The following is a 20204-nucleotide window of genomic DNA, read 5'->3' as shown; positions in this document are numbered from 1 at the left end:
GTTGAAAAGACTTCTAACCACAAATATTCTACATAACTAGTTAACACAGATTTAGGAGTGAAGAGTTTTTCAGAGAAACAACAATTAAGTAAATTACCAATAGAGCTACCCCTCAAGAAATCTGTAGGATGAATTCCATAAAAGGAAAGAACACTTGCTTGGAAATAGTAAGGATCACAAAAAAAAAAAGTTGGCAAAGAAAGAGAATAATAGTAGGGACTATTTTAATGAATCTTTTCATGTGATCATTACTCTTAGTTTCATAAATTTTGATTTCACATACTGTTTTTCAGTTATAAGCTTTGTTTTTTTTTTAATTGATTTTTATTTTCCTCTTAAATATTGCATTAGGAACACTTAAGGTTTTCTGTTTTATTTTGGGTAACTATTGATTAGTTTATAGTTTTATTTAATTTTTAGTACTGAATTGAACCTATAGTGAGTGCTAGTTTGAGTTCAGAGACTCACCACTTGTTTTATTTTCCTATTTTAGTCTTATTTGAGGTTTGCCAATTCTGTTGACCTCTGAAGTCTTTTATTTCATTGATTTTTCTCTATTGTTTTCTGTTTTTCAATTTTGTAGATTTTAGTTCTTATATTTTTCTATATTATTTTTTTTCTGCTTAAATGAGATTTGTTGTGCTCCTCCCTGATTAGATTCTTGAAGTGGAGACTTATATCATTCAGTTGGAAATGTGCCTTTCTAAAATGAAATAAATTGATGCTATGAATCTCTAAGTATTTTGTTTAATATATTAAAATTTCTAATTTCTAAGAATTTTTAATTCTTATTAAAAAACTTATTTTCTTTTTTACCCATGCAAAAGATAATACACACACAAATACCTTATACCCATAATTATATCATTTAATTTCTGTGTACCTAATTTCTTTGCCATATTTTCCTGTTACTAATTTACAGTTTAATTCTGCAATAAATAATCAAAGAATATATTTTGTGTGGACTAATCCTTTAAATAAAAATTAAATTAAATTTAAAAAAAGACCAACCATATGTTGCTTAAATTGAAAAATATGTTAGGGGCCAGAGCAGTGGCACTAGAGGTAAGTCATCTGCTTAGAACAGACCACAGTTCTATCCCCCGACATCCCATATGGTCCCAATCGCTTCAAGCCAGGAACGATTTCTGAGCACATAGCCAGGAGTAATCCCTGAGTGTCAGTGAGTGTGGCCCAAAAACAAAACAAAAAATGAAAACAAAACGAAAAAACATGTTAGAAAAACCTTTATAAGGTGGTTTTCATTTTCAAAAAGAGTATTAAAAAGATTTGAGCTAGAGACGATAGTACAATGGAAAAGGCACTTGCTCTTCAAGTAGCTGTAGTTGGTTTGCTTCCTAGCATGAAAGATTGTCCACTTCCCCTTATAATCATGTTAGGAATATGCTCTGAGCACCTCAAATTGTGGTTAAATAATATATATATATATACATGTTTTTAATTTGTATTCATGTTTTTCACTTAACAGATATTTATTGAGTGCCTACCATGTGCCAGGCGCTATACCTCTGTGCATAGAAAAATCCTGGAAGGTAATTTCCAACATATTGATCATCTCTACTTGCTGAGATAACAGGTAACATTTTTTCTCTTCACTTATTGGCTCCCCATATTTACAAAACTGCATTTTCTAGTTTTCTTCAAAGCCTATATTTCTTAAATAAGAAGCTAGTATGCTTTCAACATTTATGTTTTCTTCAAAATACTCAATGTACTATTAAGTGAAGCTAGATTAAAATTTTGATGCATTCTAAAATCATATATGTTACTGTATTGAATAAAATGGAAGGGAGAGGAAAAGGAAGATAAGAGAATAGAAATAAATTTGAAACTCATAGCAGTGCATTTGGATGAATGAATTTCTTTTTTTTTCTTTTTAAAATTTTATTGAGACCATTGTGAATTAATGTCTTTGACAGTTGTATTTCAAGGTATATAGTGACAGTGAAACTAGGGCACCTCCCCCCCCCCCCCCACTATCACCAGTGTTGACTTCCCTCACCATAGTTCCCAGCATGTATCACATATGGATGTAGGAATTTCTTTCATAGTGTCTTCCCTAAAGATTTTTGAGTGAGCATATGTTAGAATCAAAGCAATATTTTTCTTATTCAAGATTCAATCTAAATATATTTAAATGTAAAACTATCTAAGGATCCCTGAATTTCATGTGTTTCAAGGATTTTTTATCCTTTTTATCACAACACATTAAATATATGAATAATATTTTCTAACTGTGGTCTTCACTATAGTGACAGGTATCACTAACTTTCTAATTTTACTTATTTTCTAGTGTTCATTTCAAGGGAAAGTTAAATTTCAGGTAGATTATAAACAATAAAAGTTGATTCTATATAAAAAGATGAGACTAGGACACAAGAAAGATGATGTGACGACAATAAAAGGCACACAGAAAGAAGCTTCAGATAGAAACAAAGCTTGCTGAAACCTTGATCTTGAATTTCTAACTGTCAGAACTGAAAACAATAAAGGTTAATTTCTGGTTGAGTCAAAGAAAAACTTAATTTACATGAGTATCTTACTGTTGATATTTTCCCAGTTAAAACATTAAAACTATGTCTTAACTTCTTTAGTTCCAAGACTTCTGTTCTCTTGCTCATTTTACTCTTCCATATTTTATTTCTTAATTGACTATAGGGGGGTATATATTATTTGTATGAACTCATCTGTACAAAACACATATATTTGTTATCACTGTTTAAAATCAACAAAGAGAGATTTATTTAGCCTAACCTTTCTTCAGTAATCTTGGTTTAGTGTGCTAGTTCCCTTAGTTCCTACCAGATTTGTAGAAAGTAAAAGACTCCCACCCCCTAACTTCATTTAAATACAATGGAGAAAAACTCTTTACTGTAGATAGGAAATACTATCTACTGAATCAATTTTCTTTACTGCTACTACAGTAATAACCTCAGAGGGAATTGTATAAGAGTCTGTATAGCAAGATTTCTCTTGCCCAGTCTAGTCCATATCAGCACTTTCAATTAAATGGATTTAGTATGTCAGAATAGGGTATATGCATTTGAATTCACTTTGATTTTTGCAAATCAAATGTTACAGTTCTGTGAAAGCACTAAAGAACTAAAAGCAAGAAGAGATGACTAGGTTTCCTGCAGTACCACCATGAGTTGAAAAGTCCTTCAACTGGCTTTATAACACAAAAATAGCAACATCACCCTCCCCTTACCCCTTCCACATTCCTTTCTGCTTTCCAGTAGCAATCTAGACCTGCAGAAGCATGAAACTCTGAGATACCAGAAAGCATTTAAATGGGGAACTTTAATAAAGGACCTTGAAACAAAAGAAGTTTTATTTTAGATAGGAGACTGTCTATGAAAGAAATAATGTATGGTGTAGCTGTCAGGAAGAGAAGAAATTTTCTGGGAGAAAATAAAAGTGTAGTTATCTAGTTCTTTCTATAGCTCCCCAAAAATAATCTGGTAGCAAGATCTTTCTTGGGATGATTATGATGTATAGAGAGGTAAATTGGAATTTTGACTCAATTAGGCAAATAGTTATCATATGGAATTCAGGATCAGACAGAATATCAGGACTATCCAAGGGGTTTACCACTAGAAGGTTAAAAAAATCTCATTGGCAGGCTGCTGCATTCTCTGATTCCAGTGACATCACTCAAATTATTATGGTGAGGTTCTTTCCATATACAGCGCGCTTTGCTTTTGAAGTTGCTTCTCGTCATGTGCTTTTAGTTTGTTAGGCTATTGTCTGAAACGCTTCACCTCCGTTATGTACTTCAAGAATATAAATCACAATTATTATAAAATTGGAACTCTGCAATCAATCATTTCTGATGAGGAAAGGGAGTTTCAGGTGGATTAACATAAATCTCCTGAGTATGAGTTTTTAATTCCCTAATTCCCATGACATACAGCAATTTCACTGAAGAGATTGATTTAATCTCTTGCAACCAATGGATAAATGCTTTTGATATATTTCACATAGAGATTTATCCTTTGCTGCTTGACCTTATGATCCATTTATTAAGGATTTAGATTTTTATTCCATGGAGATTACTAAATTTGAAGGGCTTTTATGTTCATGTAGAGCATCCTGTAATATGTTATGTCCTGTGATTTGTCTCACTAAAATGACTGAACCACTTTAATTTTAGCCACACTCTTTCATTCATAAAATATATAATGGACAGAAGGTGACATGATATTTCTTTAAGTGTGAGCATAAATATTATGAGAAATGAATTAAAAATATTGTGAAAATTTGAAAGGTCATAAAATTTAGGGATAGCAAAAATAATTGGGACAAAGGTATTTTAATGAACATAACAGCAAAACAAAAATATTACCTTTTCAGTAAAATTATCTGCTTTTTTTTGTAATTACTTATTTTTAATCAGTAGCATAATTCATATCTTTATTTCTTTTTGTGCTGCATTTTAGGGGCATCAAGCTCATATTTTATTTCTATCCTATTGTAAATATACTTGGAACAAGAGTTTGTTCTAACTTTTGACCGCAGATCATTTCTAAACATGATGCATTTCAAAAGTGGACTCGAATTAACAGAGTTGCAAAACATGACAGTGCCTGAAGATGATAATATTAGCAATGATTCTAATGACTTCACTGAAGTAGAAAATGGTCAAATAAAATAGGTGAGTATTTTCCACTAACATTTTCTATCAAGTGAAAGAAAGGTTTTTAAATATTGTTCTGGTTTTTAGTTATTCTCCTGAATTATCATTACTAAAGTTATGCTCCATTTGAAGATATAATTTGAATTTCTTATGTGACATCTGTTGGGCATAGTCTGCAATAGCAGATAAAAAAATAGGAAAGTAATGTATTCATCCTTTCAAATCTTTCAACTGAACCTAATAAAAGTATATGTACATTAAATTTTAAACCAATCTTACTTCTTCAGAAGCTCTGTGCTTATGAATTAGATTGACTATTGGAATTTTACCAAATCTCATTACCTGGACATTAATGTGATAATTATATAATCTCATCAACATTTCAATCAAGTAATGATGAAAATTGTATTTGCCAATATCCCCTGGAAAAGCAACTACATCATTTATAATTATTATTTATGACATTGGCTTTCAAGAGATAATAACAATAGTTCAGTTCAAAGGACTATAGCAAGAAACTAATAGAGAAGTATATGAAACAACCACATATAGTATGAGTAAAAACAATTGGAGAGACAGGAATTGTATTGGTTTAAAAGCTCCTTGGCCTTGTGTTCTGAGTTTCTTATGAATTAAAAACTTCCCTTTTTTTGCTTCCTTCCTTTCTTCCTTCCTATTTTGTTCCCTTCCTTAGAACACCATTAGTACTGCATTTTGGAAATTTTTTGAAAGGAAATTGGGTGGAGGAAGTAACAATTATTAGGTAAAAATTATTAATAGCTAGCCAGGAATTTTCATTCTAATAAATTTTGTTTGCATCTTCATTATAGTAATTTATTTTAGTTTACTTTATGATAATGGTGATTGCAAGTCTAGTACAAAACTTAGCTGCTTTCAGTCCATGTTTGCTCAGAAATTTTGATCCTACTCTTTTTCCTTCTTTATTTTATTTTAATTTTATTTATTATTATTTATATTATTTTAACTTTATTTATTATATGTAAACCTCTCTCTACCATGTTCCCAGAGTGTATCCCAACCCATCAGTCTTTGTCCCCCTAGGCTGCCAGTATAACAGGCCCATTGAAAGTTTAGATTGTTAGATTTTGGGTTTCTTGATTCCATTGTTATTTACTTCTGTCCTTTTTTTAAAAAATTTTTTCCTTAATATTCTTAAAAATTAAGTATATCTCACTATCATCCAATTGTCATTTACTCTGTTAAGTATTGGATGAGAATGCATCTCTTTCACTGTTTCTGAGTTAATAATAACCCACTGTTTATTTTGAGTGGGTACTTTACATATAGTGCCACTTTTATAACATATGAAAAGTACATATTTTGCATATAAAGACAATTAAAGAAAACTATCTTTGCAAATAAGGAATCAAGGCTCAGACAAATAAATTGTGCCAAAACTAGTTTCTTTCTACTATTGCAACTTCTGATTATAATGCTCCTGACTAGTTTTGCACAATTTATTTTGCTCATGATAGTGGTGTGCATACATCCTTTTGGATAAGATTCTTTCTGTCCTAGGGATAGATACCTTAAAGTCACATTGCAATATGCACTTCAATATACCAGTTCAATTCTCAGAGTTTACTGAAAATGTTCCATACCATTTTCATAGGGGTCAGATGAGGCAGCATTTGTACCAGCAGTGGATAAGAATTCCTTTCACCATATCCCCGTCAACAGAAGTTGTTCTTAATATTTTTGATATGTACCATCCTCCCTGATGTAAGATGATATCTCATTGTTGTCTTGATTTAGATTTCCCTAATTTAAGTGATGTTGAGCATTTATAATGTGCTTGTTGACCATCCATCGGTCCTTCCTTCCTATGAGAGATGTCTTCAGATGATTGTCATTGTTATCTTGATTTAGATTTCCTTAATGATAAATGATATTGAGCATTTTTCATGTGCTTGTTGGCCATCTGTTGGTCTTCCTTCCTATGAGAGGTGTCTGTTCATTTCCTCTCCCCATATCAATGGGCTTTTTAATCTTTCTGACTACTTTGTATATCCTAGATATCAATCCTTTATCTGATGTGTTAAGTGAAAATATTTTCTCCCATTCAGTTAGCTGTCTTTTAGTTTTAGCCCGTTTCTTTTGCCAAACAGTAACTTTTTTTTGATGTAGCTCCATTTATTCATATTTGATTCTATAGCTCTTTCCATTGACATTTTATCACTGCAATCTCCTTTGAGGTCTAAGTATTGAGTTGTTCTGCTCATGTTTTCCTCGATGTACTTTATGGGTTCAAGTCTAATCTCAAGGTCTTTGATCCATTTTGAATTGACTCTTGTGTAAGGTATGAGATATGGATCAATCTTTAATTCTTACACATGGTTATCCAATCTAATTGTTAAGCACCATTTGTTGAAGAAACTATCTTTATATCTTTTTCATATTCTAAGTTCCTTTGTGAAAGATTAATTGATGATTTACTTGAAGGATTTTAACTGGATATTCTATTCTGACCCATTGGTTTGAAAGTCTGTCTTTGTTCAATACCATGCTGTTTTGATCATTACAGCTTTGTAGTACTGCTTCAAGTTAGGTAATGAGATATTTCCCAGTTTTCTGGTTTTCAGTATGGTTTTGGCTGTCCTGGGTCTTTTATGGTTTCCACACAACTTTTAATTGATTTTTTAAGTCCTAAAAAAATGATGTCTGAATTTGTAGAAGGATTGCATTGAATCTATATAGTAGCTTAGGTAACATGGTCAGTTTGATAACATTGATTCTTCTGATACATGGGCATGGAATTTTTTTCTATTTCCGTAGGTCTTCTTTGATTTATTTCTGAAATATTTTAAATTTTTCATAGCATAAATCGCTCTCCTCTCTTGTTAATTCCTATGTACTTGATTATTTGGGACACAATTTTAAATGGGATAGTTGTTTTGATCTCTTTCTTCTCTGAGTCATTATTTGTTTAAAGAAATGCAACTGATTTTTGTGTATTGACTTTGTAGCCAGGCACTTTGCTGTATTGATTTATTATTTCTAGGAGCTTTTTGTTTACTTTACTTATATTTTATGTGCATGAACTCTTTAGGGTCTTCAATTTATATGACATCTGCAAATAGAGATAGTTTGACTTTCTCTTTTCCAATTTGGATTCCTTTAATTTCCTTTTTTTTTTTTTTTTTTTTTTTTTGCTTGATTGTTACACTAAGACTTCTAATACTATGTTAAATGAGAGTGGAGACAATGGAGATCTTTGCCTTACCTCAGTGGAACTGCTTTCAGTTTTTTACCAATAACAATAATGTTGGCTATAATGTCTTTTTATGAGTAGCTGTTACTATCTCGAGAAAGGTTTCTTCCATACTGATTTTGCTGAGAGTTCTAATCATAAATGGGTGTTCGATCTTGTCAAATGCTTTCTCTGCATTGATTGATATGATCATATGATTTTTATCTTTCCTTTTACTGATGTGGTGCATAATGTTCACTTCTTTGCATATATTGAACAGTCCTTGTATTCCAGGTTGAAATCCACTTGATCATGTTGCACAATTTTTTGATGTGCTGTTTGCTAAGATTATTTTTTGAATATATTTATATCAATATTCATCAGTGAGATTGGTTGGTAATTTTCTTTCTTGAATTCTGTGTCAGCTTTAGGAATTTTAACTTCATAGAAGATATCGAGAGGGTCCTAACTCTGATATTTTGAAGGTTATAATTTGAACGTAACAATTCTTCCCTAAAATGCTTAAACAAACTCACTCATAAAGTAATCTGGACCTGGATTTTTATTCTTGAGAAGATTCTTTTTTTTTTTTTTTTTTAGAATTACATTTTTTTTTATTTTGATCATAGTGGCTTATATATTGTTGACAATGATATTTTAGGTACATATTTACATAAAATCAGGGGGGATTCCCATCACCAAATTGTCCTCCCTACACCTCCGTTTTTGTCCTACCTCCATATCCTCTTCCCTCACACTGTTTCAATTTTCTTTCTTGTGATTGGTCTGTTTAGGCTATCTACTTTCTCATTTAGTTTTGAGAAATTATATATTTCTAGAAATTTGTCCCTTTCTTTTAGGTTCTCTTGCCTATCAAGTACCAATTTTTTATAATAAGCTCTCCATAATGTCTTGGTCAGCTATGTGCAAGGAAAATGCCTCTCCCACTTTACTATCACTCTGGCCCAATTGTGTAATTTTTTAATCAACCCTATTCACTGCACTGAACCTTGACCTATATATCTATATCTTTTGTTTGCAATATTTTTATTCTTATTTTTCCATTCCTTTACTATTGCTTTTTTCAGTGCTTACATGCAATTGTACACTTGATTGTGGTATACTAGAGACCTGAACATTTTGATGAGTACTTGGGGGTCTCAACGAGTAAATTTGCTGAGATTACTCTTGAGTGGTGGCAGGAGACACACTCTCCATGATTATAATATATAGTATAGACTCAACTATTGAGCTGTTGGATGCACTTTTACTTTGTTTATGAATTAAAGACCTCCACACTCTAACTGTAGAGAATGGTGGAGGTCTGGCTTTAACTCAGAGTATACCTTTGCAGAGCCTTGCCCTGACTCAGCAGAAATAAAGACATTTCTTCTTTGGAGAAACTAAATCAGAGGGACCCTGTACTTAGAAACATTAGGTATGGCAGATGCAGATGCAGAGCAAGGACTTAAAACAGAATTATTTAATTAATGAAGGAAATGGCTAGGTTCCCTTTCATAGCCTAGAATAAACTGCCAACTTGATAGGCTCTCAGCCCTCATTCAGACTCTTCTAGTTAATTTGATTGTTAAAAGATTTTGAAAAGTGGAGCCAGTGAGGTGGCGCTAGAGTTAAGGTGTCTGCCTTGCAAGCGCTAGCCAAGGAAGGACTGCAGTTCGATCCCCCGGCGTCCCATATGGTCCCCCCAAGCCAGGGGAGATTTCTGCTTAGCCAGGAGTAACCCCTGAGCATCAAACGGATGTGATCCAAAAAAAAAAAAAAGATTTTGAAAAGTGGGGCCAGAGAGATGGCACAGCCCGAGACAGACCCGTTTCAATTCTCGGCATCCCATAAGGTCCCCCAAGCTTGACAGGAGCGATTTTCTGAGCACAGAGCCAGGAGTATCCCTTAACATCCTGGGTGTGGCCCAAAAACCAATCAATTAATAAATAAAATAAACTGCTTTAAATTTTTTTGAAAGGCCCTATATGCAGAGGAGAGCATAAAATGTACAGTACAAGGGTACAGCACCTGTAACTCCAGTAGCACACAAAGGCCAGAATATTATGTAGTGCCTGAGAGGTCACACGTAAAAATACATTTCATCCTAGTTAAGAGATTATCCCTTTATAAACACAGAATAGCAATTTCTGACCCCACAGTGCGAAGGAAAGGAAGTTGTACCATTGTGTTAGGGCTGAATAAAATCTGCGTTCAGCCTGAATTTCTGAAAAACTGGAGAAAACAGTAGATAAGGATACTAGTGAACCCTAAAAACATCAGGGTAGGCCCCAGGAGTGGATTTCTAGCAGAGGTATCAAAGGACTACTGATCACTGTGGATCTCTCCCAGATCCTAGGCCTCGTTCAGTCAGGATCAGAAAACTTATTGAAGTGAAGGAAGTGAGGGTATTCAACAAAAATCTTCCCTGCAGAGAAGGCAGGAATCTCCTCAGCACACCATCATGATCAGCCAAGTTGAGACAAGTAGCTGAGCTTGGACCACATGTGGTTAGATCATTCCTTCCTCAGGTGAAACAGAGTGCAAGGTAGTGGGCATGTTGGTGACACAAATCCCTCCATGAACCCACTGACTTCAACATCAAGCTCTTTTCCCTCCTTTCTCTTCATTATCATTCTGGCTAAAACTTCTTGGGGTGTCTTGCTCGCATCTTAGAGCACCTGCTTCTTGCTCTATCTTTTTTCTTCCAGACATTACTGAGCTTGTTGATTATAGTAGAGTTTTCTGTGTTATTTTCACTCATTGAGCTTGTGGTCTTCTATGCATCTTCCCCTTTGTGTTTGCTGTGGTGAGAAAACAAAATTTTAATATGTGGGGTGGTGAATGTTTAACCTATATTTATTATAGGGATCATCTTGCAATATATATGAATATCTTGTACAAATATCAAGTATTTACATTATATATCTGAAACTAATATAATATCAACTGCAGTTCAACAGAAGCAAAATAAAAATATTAATGAGTAAGGCAAAGTATTTTCCTTATTTATAATTTATTTGGTAAAACAAAAATATAGACTATTAACATGTAAAAAGAAAAATATAAGGGGATATTGACTAGGTATATAAAACATTAAATAACAGTTGATTACTTTTTATCTGATATTTGGGTAAGTAATAAGTTATTAATAATTATTATTATGTTATGCTTTGAATCAATTGTCATGAAGTTAAACATGTTACATGTGTCTTTGCAGCAAATTTATTTCTGACCGTGAAAGTAGAAGGAGTCTCACCAATAGTCATTTGGAGAAAAAGAAATGTGATGAATATGTAAGTGTCATTATAGAAAAATATGCTTAATATTTAATCACATGTGTTGAGATTTTTCCAACATGTGTAGCAGAGTACCAAGAGCATAGCTAAATATAGTCACCAAACTATTTCTCATATACTATGTACTTTTCTCCTAAAACCTACTAAAAAACTTGATTTCTTAGGAAGGATTTCTTGAAGTTTATTTCTATGTAGATTCCCTAATAGTTCTTTAAATCATAACTCATAAATCATATGGTATTCTTTAAATCATAACTTTATTTCATACTTTAAATTGTAACTATAATGTGAAAGTATGATGTGCTTTAAAGTGTGATCAACTTTCTCGAGTAAGAGCTTGCCTAATGTGAATGTTTGTCTCTTTGTTCAGATTCCAGGAACAACCTCCTTGGGCATGTCTGTCTTCAACCTAAGCAACGCCATTATGGGCAGTGGAATTCTAGGACTGGCGTTTGCCCTGGCAAACACTGGAATCCTTCTTTTTCTGTGAGTGTTGACATTTCAGTTCTTAGCTGCAATTTAAAATTTTAATCTGTATGCTTTTCTTTGTACTTATGACATTAGAAATATTTTAAGTAACTATATTTCTTTTTAAGTCTTTATAATTTTATCAGTACATATATTAATATGGTACATTTAAATACAAAGCTACACGTTTGTAAAAAGGATTAAAACATGTATTTAGCATTGTTTTTCTCATTTTGAACTCTACCCATAACTTAAAGTCCCAGTTCAGTAGTCAAAATCTTAAATGGTATTTATCCCAGTCATTTACCATCACCATAAACATAGCAACATGAATTACTATAGAGCATATATGCCATAGCCAAAGATAGTTGCAAGTTTCTTTGTAATACATATAAATAATAGGTTTTAAAAGTATAGGAGCATTCAGTGTTTTGAAGATGAGAAATTAGTATGCACTTTTACTGAGATTCAGTGAAAGGAATTCTTTTCTTTCTTTCTTTTGCTACTTAGGATGCCAGGACTTTTTAGGTAATTCTTGGTCATTTGGGCCAGTGGTTCAATACCAACACAAAAAGGCACAAGGATCTGGTGCTGCTCAGGCCTTTTTGGTACCAGGATCATCTAGCTCACCCCACTGGTGCTGGGGCTCTAGAATGCCAGATCTGGCTGTACTCAGAGGCCCTCCATTGGTTGTATCCTATGCTGCTTGGGCACTATGTGATTTTGGGCTTGAACCTTTCATCAAATGCATGCAAGACATGTGCCTTAACCCCTGAATTATCTCTTGCTCCATTAAGTAATTTTCCTTTTGAGCCAGAGAGAGAATAAAGAAGGTGCTTGCCTTGCATGCAGCTAACCTTAGTTCAATCTCTGGCACCAGTATGATTCCTTAGCACAACTAGGAGCCACCTTCAAGCACAGAACTAGGAGTAATCCAAGAGTACGGTGGGTTGGCTGTATGTGACCTATAATATGGAAAATAATTTAATATTTATGGCTTTAAATAATCACTTTACTGGGAGAGTAGGAAGAAGCAGAAATAAGTTCTTGTATTCAGTCTACTATTCCTAGAATTTAGGGATAAATGAGCTAACTTTTTGATTCTTTTTTTCTCCTTTTTTTTTCTTTTGCTTTTTGGGCCACACCCAGTGATGCTAAGGGGTTACTCCCGGCTAAGAGCTCAGATATCGCTCCTGGCTTGGGGGAACATATGGAATGCTGAGGATCAAACCAAGGTCCGTCCTGGATGGCCATGTGCAAGGCAAACACCCTACCGCTGTGCTTTTGCTCCGATCCCTCACTTATGTTTCTTATTGAAACAAAATAAACAGTAGATTAATGACTTTTCATAATTATAGAAAGACTTCTCCTAAATAAAACTGGTGTAGATTGTCTGGTTATTTGCAAGACATGTCAGCACAGTACACCAAATCTCCAGGTTAAGATTCAGAAAAGATACTGATAAGATGCGTAAAGAGCTAGATCACATATTTTACATATAGGAGCCCCGTATTCACTTTCAGGAGCCCTGGGTTCTCAATCTAGGCTAAGTACCATGAGCATGACCTTGAGCACCAATTGAGTATATTCCAAGAAGCAAAGCAATAAAAAGACTCATGTTAACTGTAAAAAAGAGCCAAATTTACAAGTTTTTCACAAAATGTAGGCCTCTCCTACCTCAGAACAAGGGCTCTTTCTATGACTGTTGTAAAACCAGCTGCTTTGCAGCTGCTAGGCCAAGAAGCAGTTGGCAGTCTAAGGATATCTGGGAAAAGGCCCTGTTCCAGGCACATATTGACCAATATGGGAAAGTAGTCCAACTTGTCTTTACTTCTTAAGAAAATCATCTGGAAGGCTCCTCTGTGTCTCGCTGAGGCTGAGTTACAAGTTCTTGCTGGACTTGTTGCTTTTTTGTTGGATGATTTGGGGACTCATTATTTTACCTGACCATAATGGCTGTCATCCTTGTTTAGCACACATCTAATTCAATTCCATTCAGTGGATTTTGACCTATATTTAAAATGCTCTTAAGTTTTGTGTTTTTCTAATTTTTATAGGCTTTTATGATTATTCAGAAGGTAAATGTTAGAGTACAGAGGCTGTATCCTGAGGGAAACAATTTGGGGGATGTGCTGAAGCACAAACTACTTTAAGTTAAAATGTTAAAAGGATCTCATTAAACTAATTTTTCTGTAGGACTTAAGAAAGGGACAGCAGGTGCTAAATAAAATCTTCACTGAAAACCCTTTCTATCTTTTTATAACTGCCTTTTTCAGACCACCTTCCAATAAACACATCGTAACAAAATTAGAAATTAAAAATAACTATTAACAAGAAAGAAGGTCTTGCTTTGTTTTTAATTTTATATTTCTTTATATTTCTGCACTGTAGCCCTAAGCAGGAAAATTCCTTTTTATTTTGGTTAAAGACATATTTTTAAGAAAATATGTCACCTCTGCAACATCATACTAGGTAAATAAGACACTTATTTTAGTACCAGAATTTGATAAACAGTAAATGTTTTAGTATATTTTCTATAATTTCTTTTTTTTTTTTTTTGTGGTTTTTGGGTCACACCCGGCAGTGCTCAGGGGTTATTCCTGGCTTCACGCTCAGAAATTGCTCCTGGCAGGCACGGGGGACCATATGGGACGCCGGGATTCGAACTGATGATCTCCTGCATGAAAGGCAAACACCTTACCTCCATGCTATCTCTCCGGCCCCTATTTTCTATAATTTCTTGATATGTGTTATGTATGTGTTATTTTAGTAATGTAGCCCTAAAGTTTAAATCATACAAAAGCAAATAGGAGCCCTAGAGATAGCACTGTGGGTAAAGCACTTGCCTTGCATGTAGCTGATCTAGGTTCAATCTCCAGATGTTCCCCCAGAACATCCACGAGTAAGCCCTAAGCACAGCTAATGTGGACCAAGATTAAAAATAAATAAATAAATAAATAAGGAGGAAAGGAGGGTATATATAGTATAGATTCAAATAATGTCTTTGAAAACTTTTTGAGGGTTGGAGAGATGAACATGGTGGGTGGGGTGCTTGCTTTGCACACGGTCAGCCAGTACTTCTTATTGGACCCCCAAGCTCTGATAGGAGGGAATCCTGAGTTAGAGCTAGGAGTAACCTGAACATTGCAGTTATGGCCCCGCCTTCAAAAAAAAAGAGAATTTATTGGGCCGGAGCAATAGCATGGCAATAGGCCGTTTGCCTTGCATGCGACTGAGCCAGGACGGACCTGGGTTCAATTCTTGGATTCCTATATAGTCCCCTGAGACTACAAGGAGCAATTTCTGAACGCAGAGTCAGGAGGAACCCCTGAGCGCCACCGGGTGTGGCCCAAAAATGAGAGAGAGAGAGATGAGAGAGAGAGAGAGAGAGAGGACGAGAGAGAGAGAGAGAGAGAATATGAGAATTTGTTGTGAGACAATGTGACAGTCCATATAATGTGTTTATTTTTATTTTTTTTTTGGCTGATCATAATTTCAGGTTCCTTTGATTTGTATCATTTTTTTATTTCACTTGGTTGTGAGAATAAAGAGATAAAATATGGGACTGGGAGATAGTGTAACTGGTTAAGGCACATCCCGAATATGCACCCAAACTCAGGTTCATTTTTCCAGCACTATATACAACCCAACCACACTACTTGGATGTGACCCCTGGATGGCCCTAGAATCAAACAATGGTAGCCCAGATATCTCCAGTACTGCAGGACCCAAGCAGCAGTAAATCCATGATGATGAGCTGAGATGAGTATTGAAGGAGGAGCTGAGATTCACCAGTAGGAGCCCCCTTATCTCCTAAAACACTGCTTGGGAGCTGACCGCTCCACACACACCAGAATGAAAGACAACCTTGAAAGGCAGCAATCAGAAGTTTTAGAGCCAGGAATCTGGCTCAGCAGTAGGCGTGAACAAATCAAAGCACTGTCTTTGATTCTGCCTCTGTAAAAAAAAAAAAAGAAAGAAAAGAAAAAGTCTTTTAGTACCATAGAACTGCTGTGAAAGTTAATATAAGGAAAGAGTAGGGAGATGGAGGTTATAAAGAGGACTAATGATGACTGGAAAATAGTAAAAACTATTGTATTTATTTAAATATTGATTGTTAAAGTTTGGGTCTAATAATCTCATTGTTGTTGACTCTGGCTTGGATTATTGGGGGGGGGATAGTGTTGTGGGGAACCACACCCAGTCGCACTTACACTGAGCCACACTTTGAGCCAGTTACTTCTGACTCCCCACTCAGGAATCACTCCAGGCAGGCTTGGGGGACAATACGGGATGGGATGCCAGAGATCAAAGTTGGGTTAATGCCGGGGTCAGTCATGTGCAAGACAAATGTCCTACCCACTGTGCTATTGCTCTAGCTATAGTTCTGTCCCTTCTTAATGCCACCGATGCACCTGAGACTCCTAGACTCCTCTCTCCTTTAATTTTTGTCTTTCTCATCCTCCAATCCAATTTATTTTCTTCTCTGAGACCTAGTGTATTTTCAACAATCCCATTTAAATCATGGCATTTCTTATTGCAGTTATCTTAAATACCACATATAAGTGAAATCATTCTGTATCTATTCTTCTGGCTTACTTCATTTAACGTATTTTCCACTTCCATCCATGTTGCAGCAAATTGCATGATTGCATCATTACTTACGAGATATATAATGTTCCAATGTGTATATGTACCACAATATACTTACATATATGTGTATATATATGTATAGTATACATCTTCATAATTCAATCATCTGTTGTTGGAGATCTAGGTTGGTTCCACTCTTACTATTGTACTGAGTGCGCTGTATGAACAGTAGAGTGCCATACATCCTTTTAGATGAGTGTATTTCTGTCCTGGTGATATATACTCAAAAAGCTGAATTGCTAGGTCATATGGCAGTTTGATTATGCATTTACACTGCTGTCTTTCTTATGTGTATGTATATTTCTTTTGTGTATTGTTTGCTATTATCTTAACCACAGTGATGAGCTCATTATTCCATTAGGTTTGTATCTGAAATAACTAACCTCAGCATAGCCTTTTTATTTTCAATATTATATATATATATATATATTATATATATATATATATATATATATATATATAAGAAAGTCTGACACAATCCCATTTGAGATGATCATTTTTCACTTAGAGTAACAAATATGTCTATATATAGGACTAAAGAGATAAGATAGGTGATTTTAAGTAGAAGACTTGCCTTGCCTTTGTTTGAACCCTAGCATCCTAAATGCCACTTGACCACCTACCCAGAATAATATTTGAACATAGAGCCAGGAATAAGTCTTAAAATCGCTGAATGTGGCACAAAAGCAAAGAAAATAAAGACAAAATGTTTATATGGGCCAGAGAGGACAGCATGGAGGTAGGACGTTTGCCTTGCATGAAGAAGGATGATGGTTCAAATTCCAGCATCCCATATGGTCCCCCGAGCCTGCCAGGAGCGATTTCTGAGCATAGAGCCTGGAGTAACCTTACCTGAGCGCTGCTGGGTGTGACCCAAAAACAACAACAACAAAATGTCTATATGATTATGTTAAATTATTGCTATATTAATATTAAGTTTTGTCTGAATATTTTTAAGTTATTTGCCTCCCAAGGAAAGACAAAATGGGATCTTATGATTTTAAAAATGGGATAGTCAAGAGGAAGTTCAGTAAGGAAACTCTGCTATGTCCCTCATGATCCTAAGCCCTTGAGTATAGTCTTGTATTCCATCTTGTAAATCAATTGTTTTTGTGTGTTTGTTTTGAGTTTTTATAAGTAAATTCTGTAATTACATCATCATGAGATTCATAGTTACAAAGTTGTTCATGATTGAATTCCAGTCATACAATGTACTTCATTGTCAATTAATTGAGGTACAATTGTGCTTCACCAGTTCATATATCCTACCATCCATGTCCCCACTTTCCCTTTTGTCCCTCTTTCCTCCTGCCTACAGCTCTGCAGCAGATAGTTACTTGTTTTTGAAATTTTCTAAGTTAATAGTCACTGTTACTTAGAAATATTTCAGAGAAAATATTTGTCCTTTATCTGGCATCAAAGTCTCTTGTTTGGGAATAATAATACTGGAAGGAGAGAAATGGAACATTTAGGCCTGCCATCATTTGAAATACATGCAAAAAGGACAGCAACAGAGCCATTGAACACTACTGAAATTCACTGACTTAAGAAACTTTTTGGAAATAGGGACGTGAGAAAGTAGCTAGCTTGCTAACAAGTGCCCATTTTGCAAACTGAAAGTTTTCAAGTGTGAAAGATGAGTCCCACCCATTGGTTTCAGAAGTTAGGCAGTTAGGGTTAGTTGGTGATTCATCTCTGATGTACTTGATAAGGGATTCCAAGAAAGTCTGACTTCTTAGCCCCAGAGATGGTTAAGTCGTGAGTGTGGGCACACTACCCAAAAAACAAGTGAGCACTGGCCTTCATATGTAGCACAGTTCTTTCTTAACCTTCAGAAAAGCAACTTAGCTGTACTGTCTATACACTTACGGTATTATTCATTTCTGATGCATAGAATGTATTTCCTATTCATGTGTTTGAGTTATAGTACTGCAAGTGTGTTTGCATAATAGGTCACTTGAGTTTTATATATTTAGATTGTGAATTTTATTACCTACAGGGTGATAGCTTCTTGGTTCTACTAAAAAAACTGTCCCTGCATGGGCCTATTGCTTTTCTATTGTTTATGGTTTATCGGATTCACCTTTTTATCAGGCACATGGTATCAGTGATCTACATCTGTATCAGGAACTGCAAAACTACTGCATGAAGAGTAAAGCCACCTGTAGCCCCTTTGTATAGCTTGCTAACTGAAAATGTTCTTTTAAGAGTAAAGAAAAAAAGGATGATAGTTATGAAATAGATTATTTCCTAGGATTTTTATACAACTCTACTATCACCCCTTATTTTATAAGAAACCTAAGGTTTGGGGGCCGGGCGGGTGGCGCTAAAGGTAAGGTGCCTGCCTTGCCTGTGCTAACCTTGGACGGACCGCGGTTTGATCCCCCGGCATCCCATATGGTCCCCCAACAGGAGCAACTTCTGAGCACATAGCCAGGAGTAACCCCTAAGCGTTACCGGGTGTGGCCCAAAACCAAAAAAAAAAAAAAAGAACCTAAGGTTTACCAAAGATGACATGATGAATTTTTGTGCCCTTACTGACAGCAATTGGTAGTGAAGGGGAGAGAAAAACAATCAAGCACATGTTATGTCTCTTAACCTCTTCCTCTACCCTTAAATATGCATTGTTGCCATGGAAACAGCTAAAACATTACTGAAGTCCCTAACCTGTGCTTTCCTACTAGAGTGGAACTCACCAAGCACCACGCACTTTTCTATCTCACTAATTATCAGCACGTTACTTTCTTCAGTATAACCTTATAACCATTAAGAACCATTCTAGTGGTTATTTAAATGACAGGAATTTTTCTGTCAATTAGGAGTCATTCCTTCAGCAATATGATAAAGATTTTGAAAGGTAAAGATCTACATTTGAGGAGAATTGAAACTATTTACATTGTGGAATGAAAGAAGAGGAATAAAAACATGTTAAGACATGTCAGTGGCACAGATTAAGAGAAATTATTTGCCCACCACTCATTTGATAAAGGATTAATATGCAGTATATTATATATTAATCATATATATTAATATCCAATTTATACAAGTACCTGATAGAATTGTATAAGCAAAAAATTCCTAATCCTATCAAAAAATGGGGAGAAGAGGTGAATAGAAGAATAAACCCAAATGGCTTTAAAGGCATATTAAAAGTGTTCTAGATCACTAAGCATCAGGGAAATGCAATCAAAACAGCAACTAAATGTCACCCTCACCACAGATGACACTCAACAAAAAGAATGGCAGTTAACTTAGTGTGGATACAACAGAAAAGAGACCCTCTTTCACTGCTGGTGGGAACTGTCAGCTGGTCCAGCCTATTTGGAAGACCATACAAATATTTCTCAGAAAGCTAGCAATTGACTTTCCCTATGAGCAAGCAATTTCATTCCTGAATATATTTCTATGGACTCAAAAACATAATGCAGAAAAGACATTTGTACTCCTATGTTTATTCCTAGCACTATTAACAACTAGCCCAAATCTGGAGACAACCCAAGTGTCCAAACACCAGATTACAGGATAAAGGAGCTATAATACAAATAATACAAATAAACATGGCCAGAGAGATAAGCTTGGAGGTAAGGTGTCTTGCCTCACATGCAGAAGGACCGTGGTTTCGAATCCCAGCATCCCAATTTGGTCCCCCGAGCCTGCCAGGAGTGATTTCTGAGCATAGAGCCAGGAGTAACCCTGAGTGCTACAGGGTGTGACCAAAAAAAAAAAAAAAAAAAACCACAATGAAAAACTACCTCAGTTATAAGAAAAAATGAAGCTCAGGCAATTTGCCTTATATAGATGGATCTGGAGAGTAATCATGCTGAATGAAATGAGTCAGAAGAAGAACAGACAATGATCTCACTTATATGTGACATATAAAGACAACATGGTAGGGAAAATAACTAATGTCACGTAA

At 35.0% G+C, this 20204-nt stretch overlaps 1 protein-coding gene across 1 annotated transcript in view; it reads left to right on the top strand.

The window, feature by feature from the left end:
• SLC38A1 (solute carrier family 38 member 1) overlaps positions 1 to 20204 on the top strand; it is a 99809-nt gene that overhangs the window by 36481 nt on the left and 43124 nt on the right. The window contains exons 2-5 of the mRNA XM_049783893.1: positions 1490 to 1597; positions 4540 to 4671; positions 11086 to 11164; positions 11538 to 11653. Of these exons, the coding sequence (XP_049639850.1) occupies positions 4553 to 4671; positions 11086 to 11164; positions 11538 to 11653 (314 nt within the window). The 5' untranslated portion in view covers positions 1490 to 1597; positions 4540 to 4552. The remainder of the gene's footprint in view (positions 1 to 1489; positions 1598 to 4539; positions 4672 to 11085; positions 11165 to 11537; positions 11654 to 20204) is intronic.

Source organism: Suncus etruscus, chromosome 11 (assembly GCF_024139225.1).
Source record: "Suncus etruscus isolate mSunEtr1 chromosome 11, mSunEtr1.pri.cur, whole genome shotgun sequence".
In the NCBI taxonomy this organism is placed as follows: domain Eukaryota; kingdom Metazoa; phylum Chordata; class Mammalia; order Eulipotyphla; family Soricidae; genus Suncus; species Suncus etruscus.
Note: the sequence above shows the minus strand (reverse complement) of the source record. Positions and strands in the feature narration are given on the sequence as shown.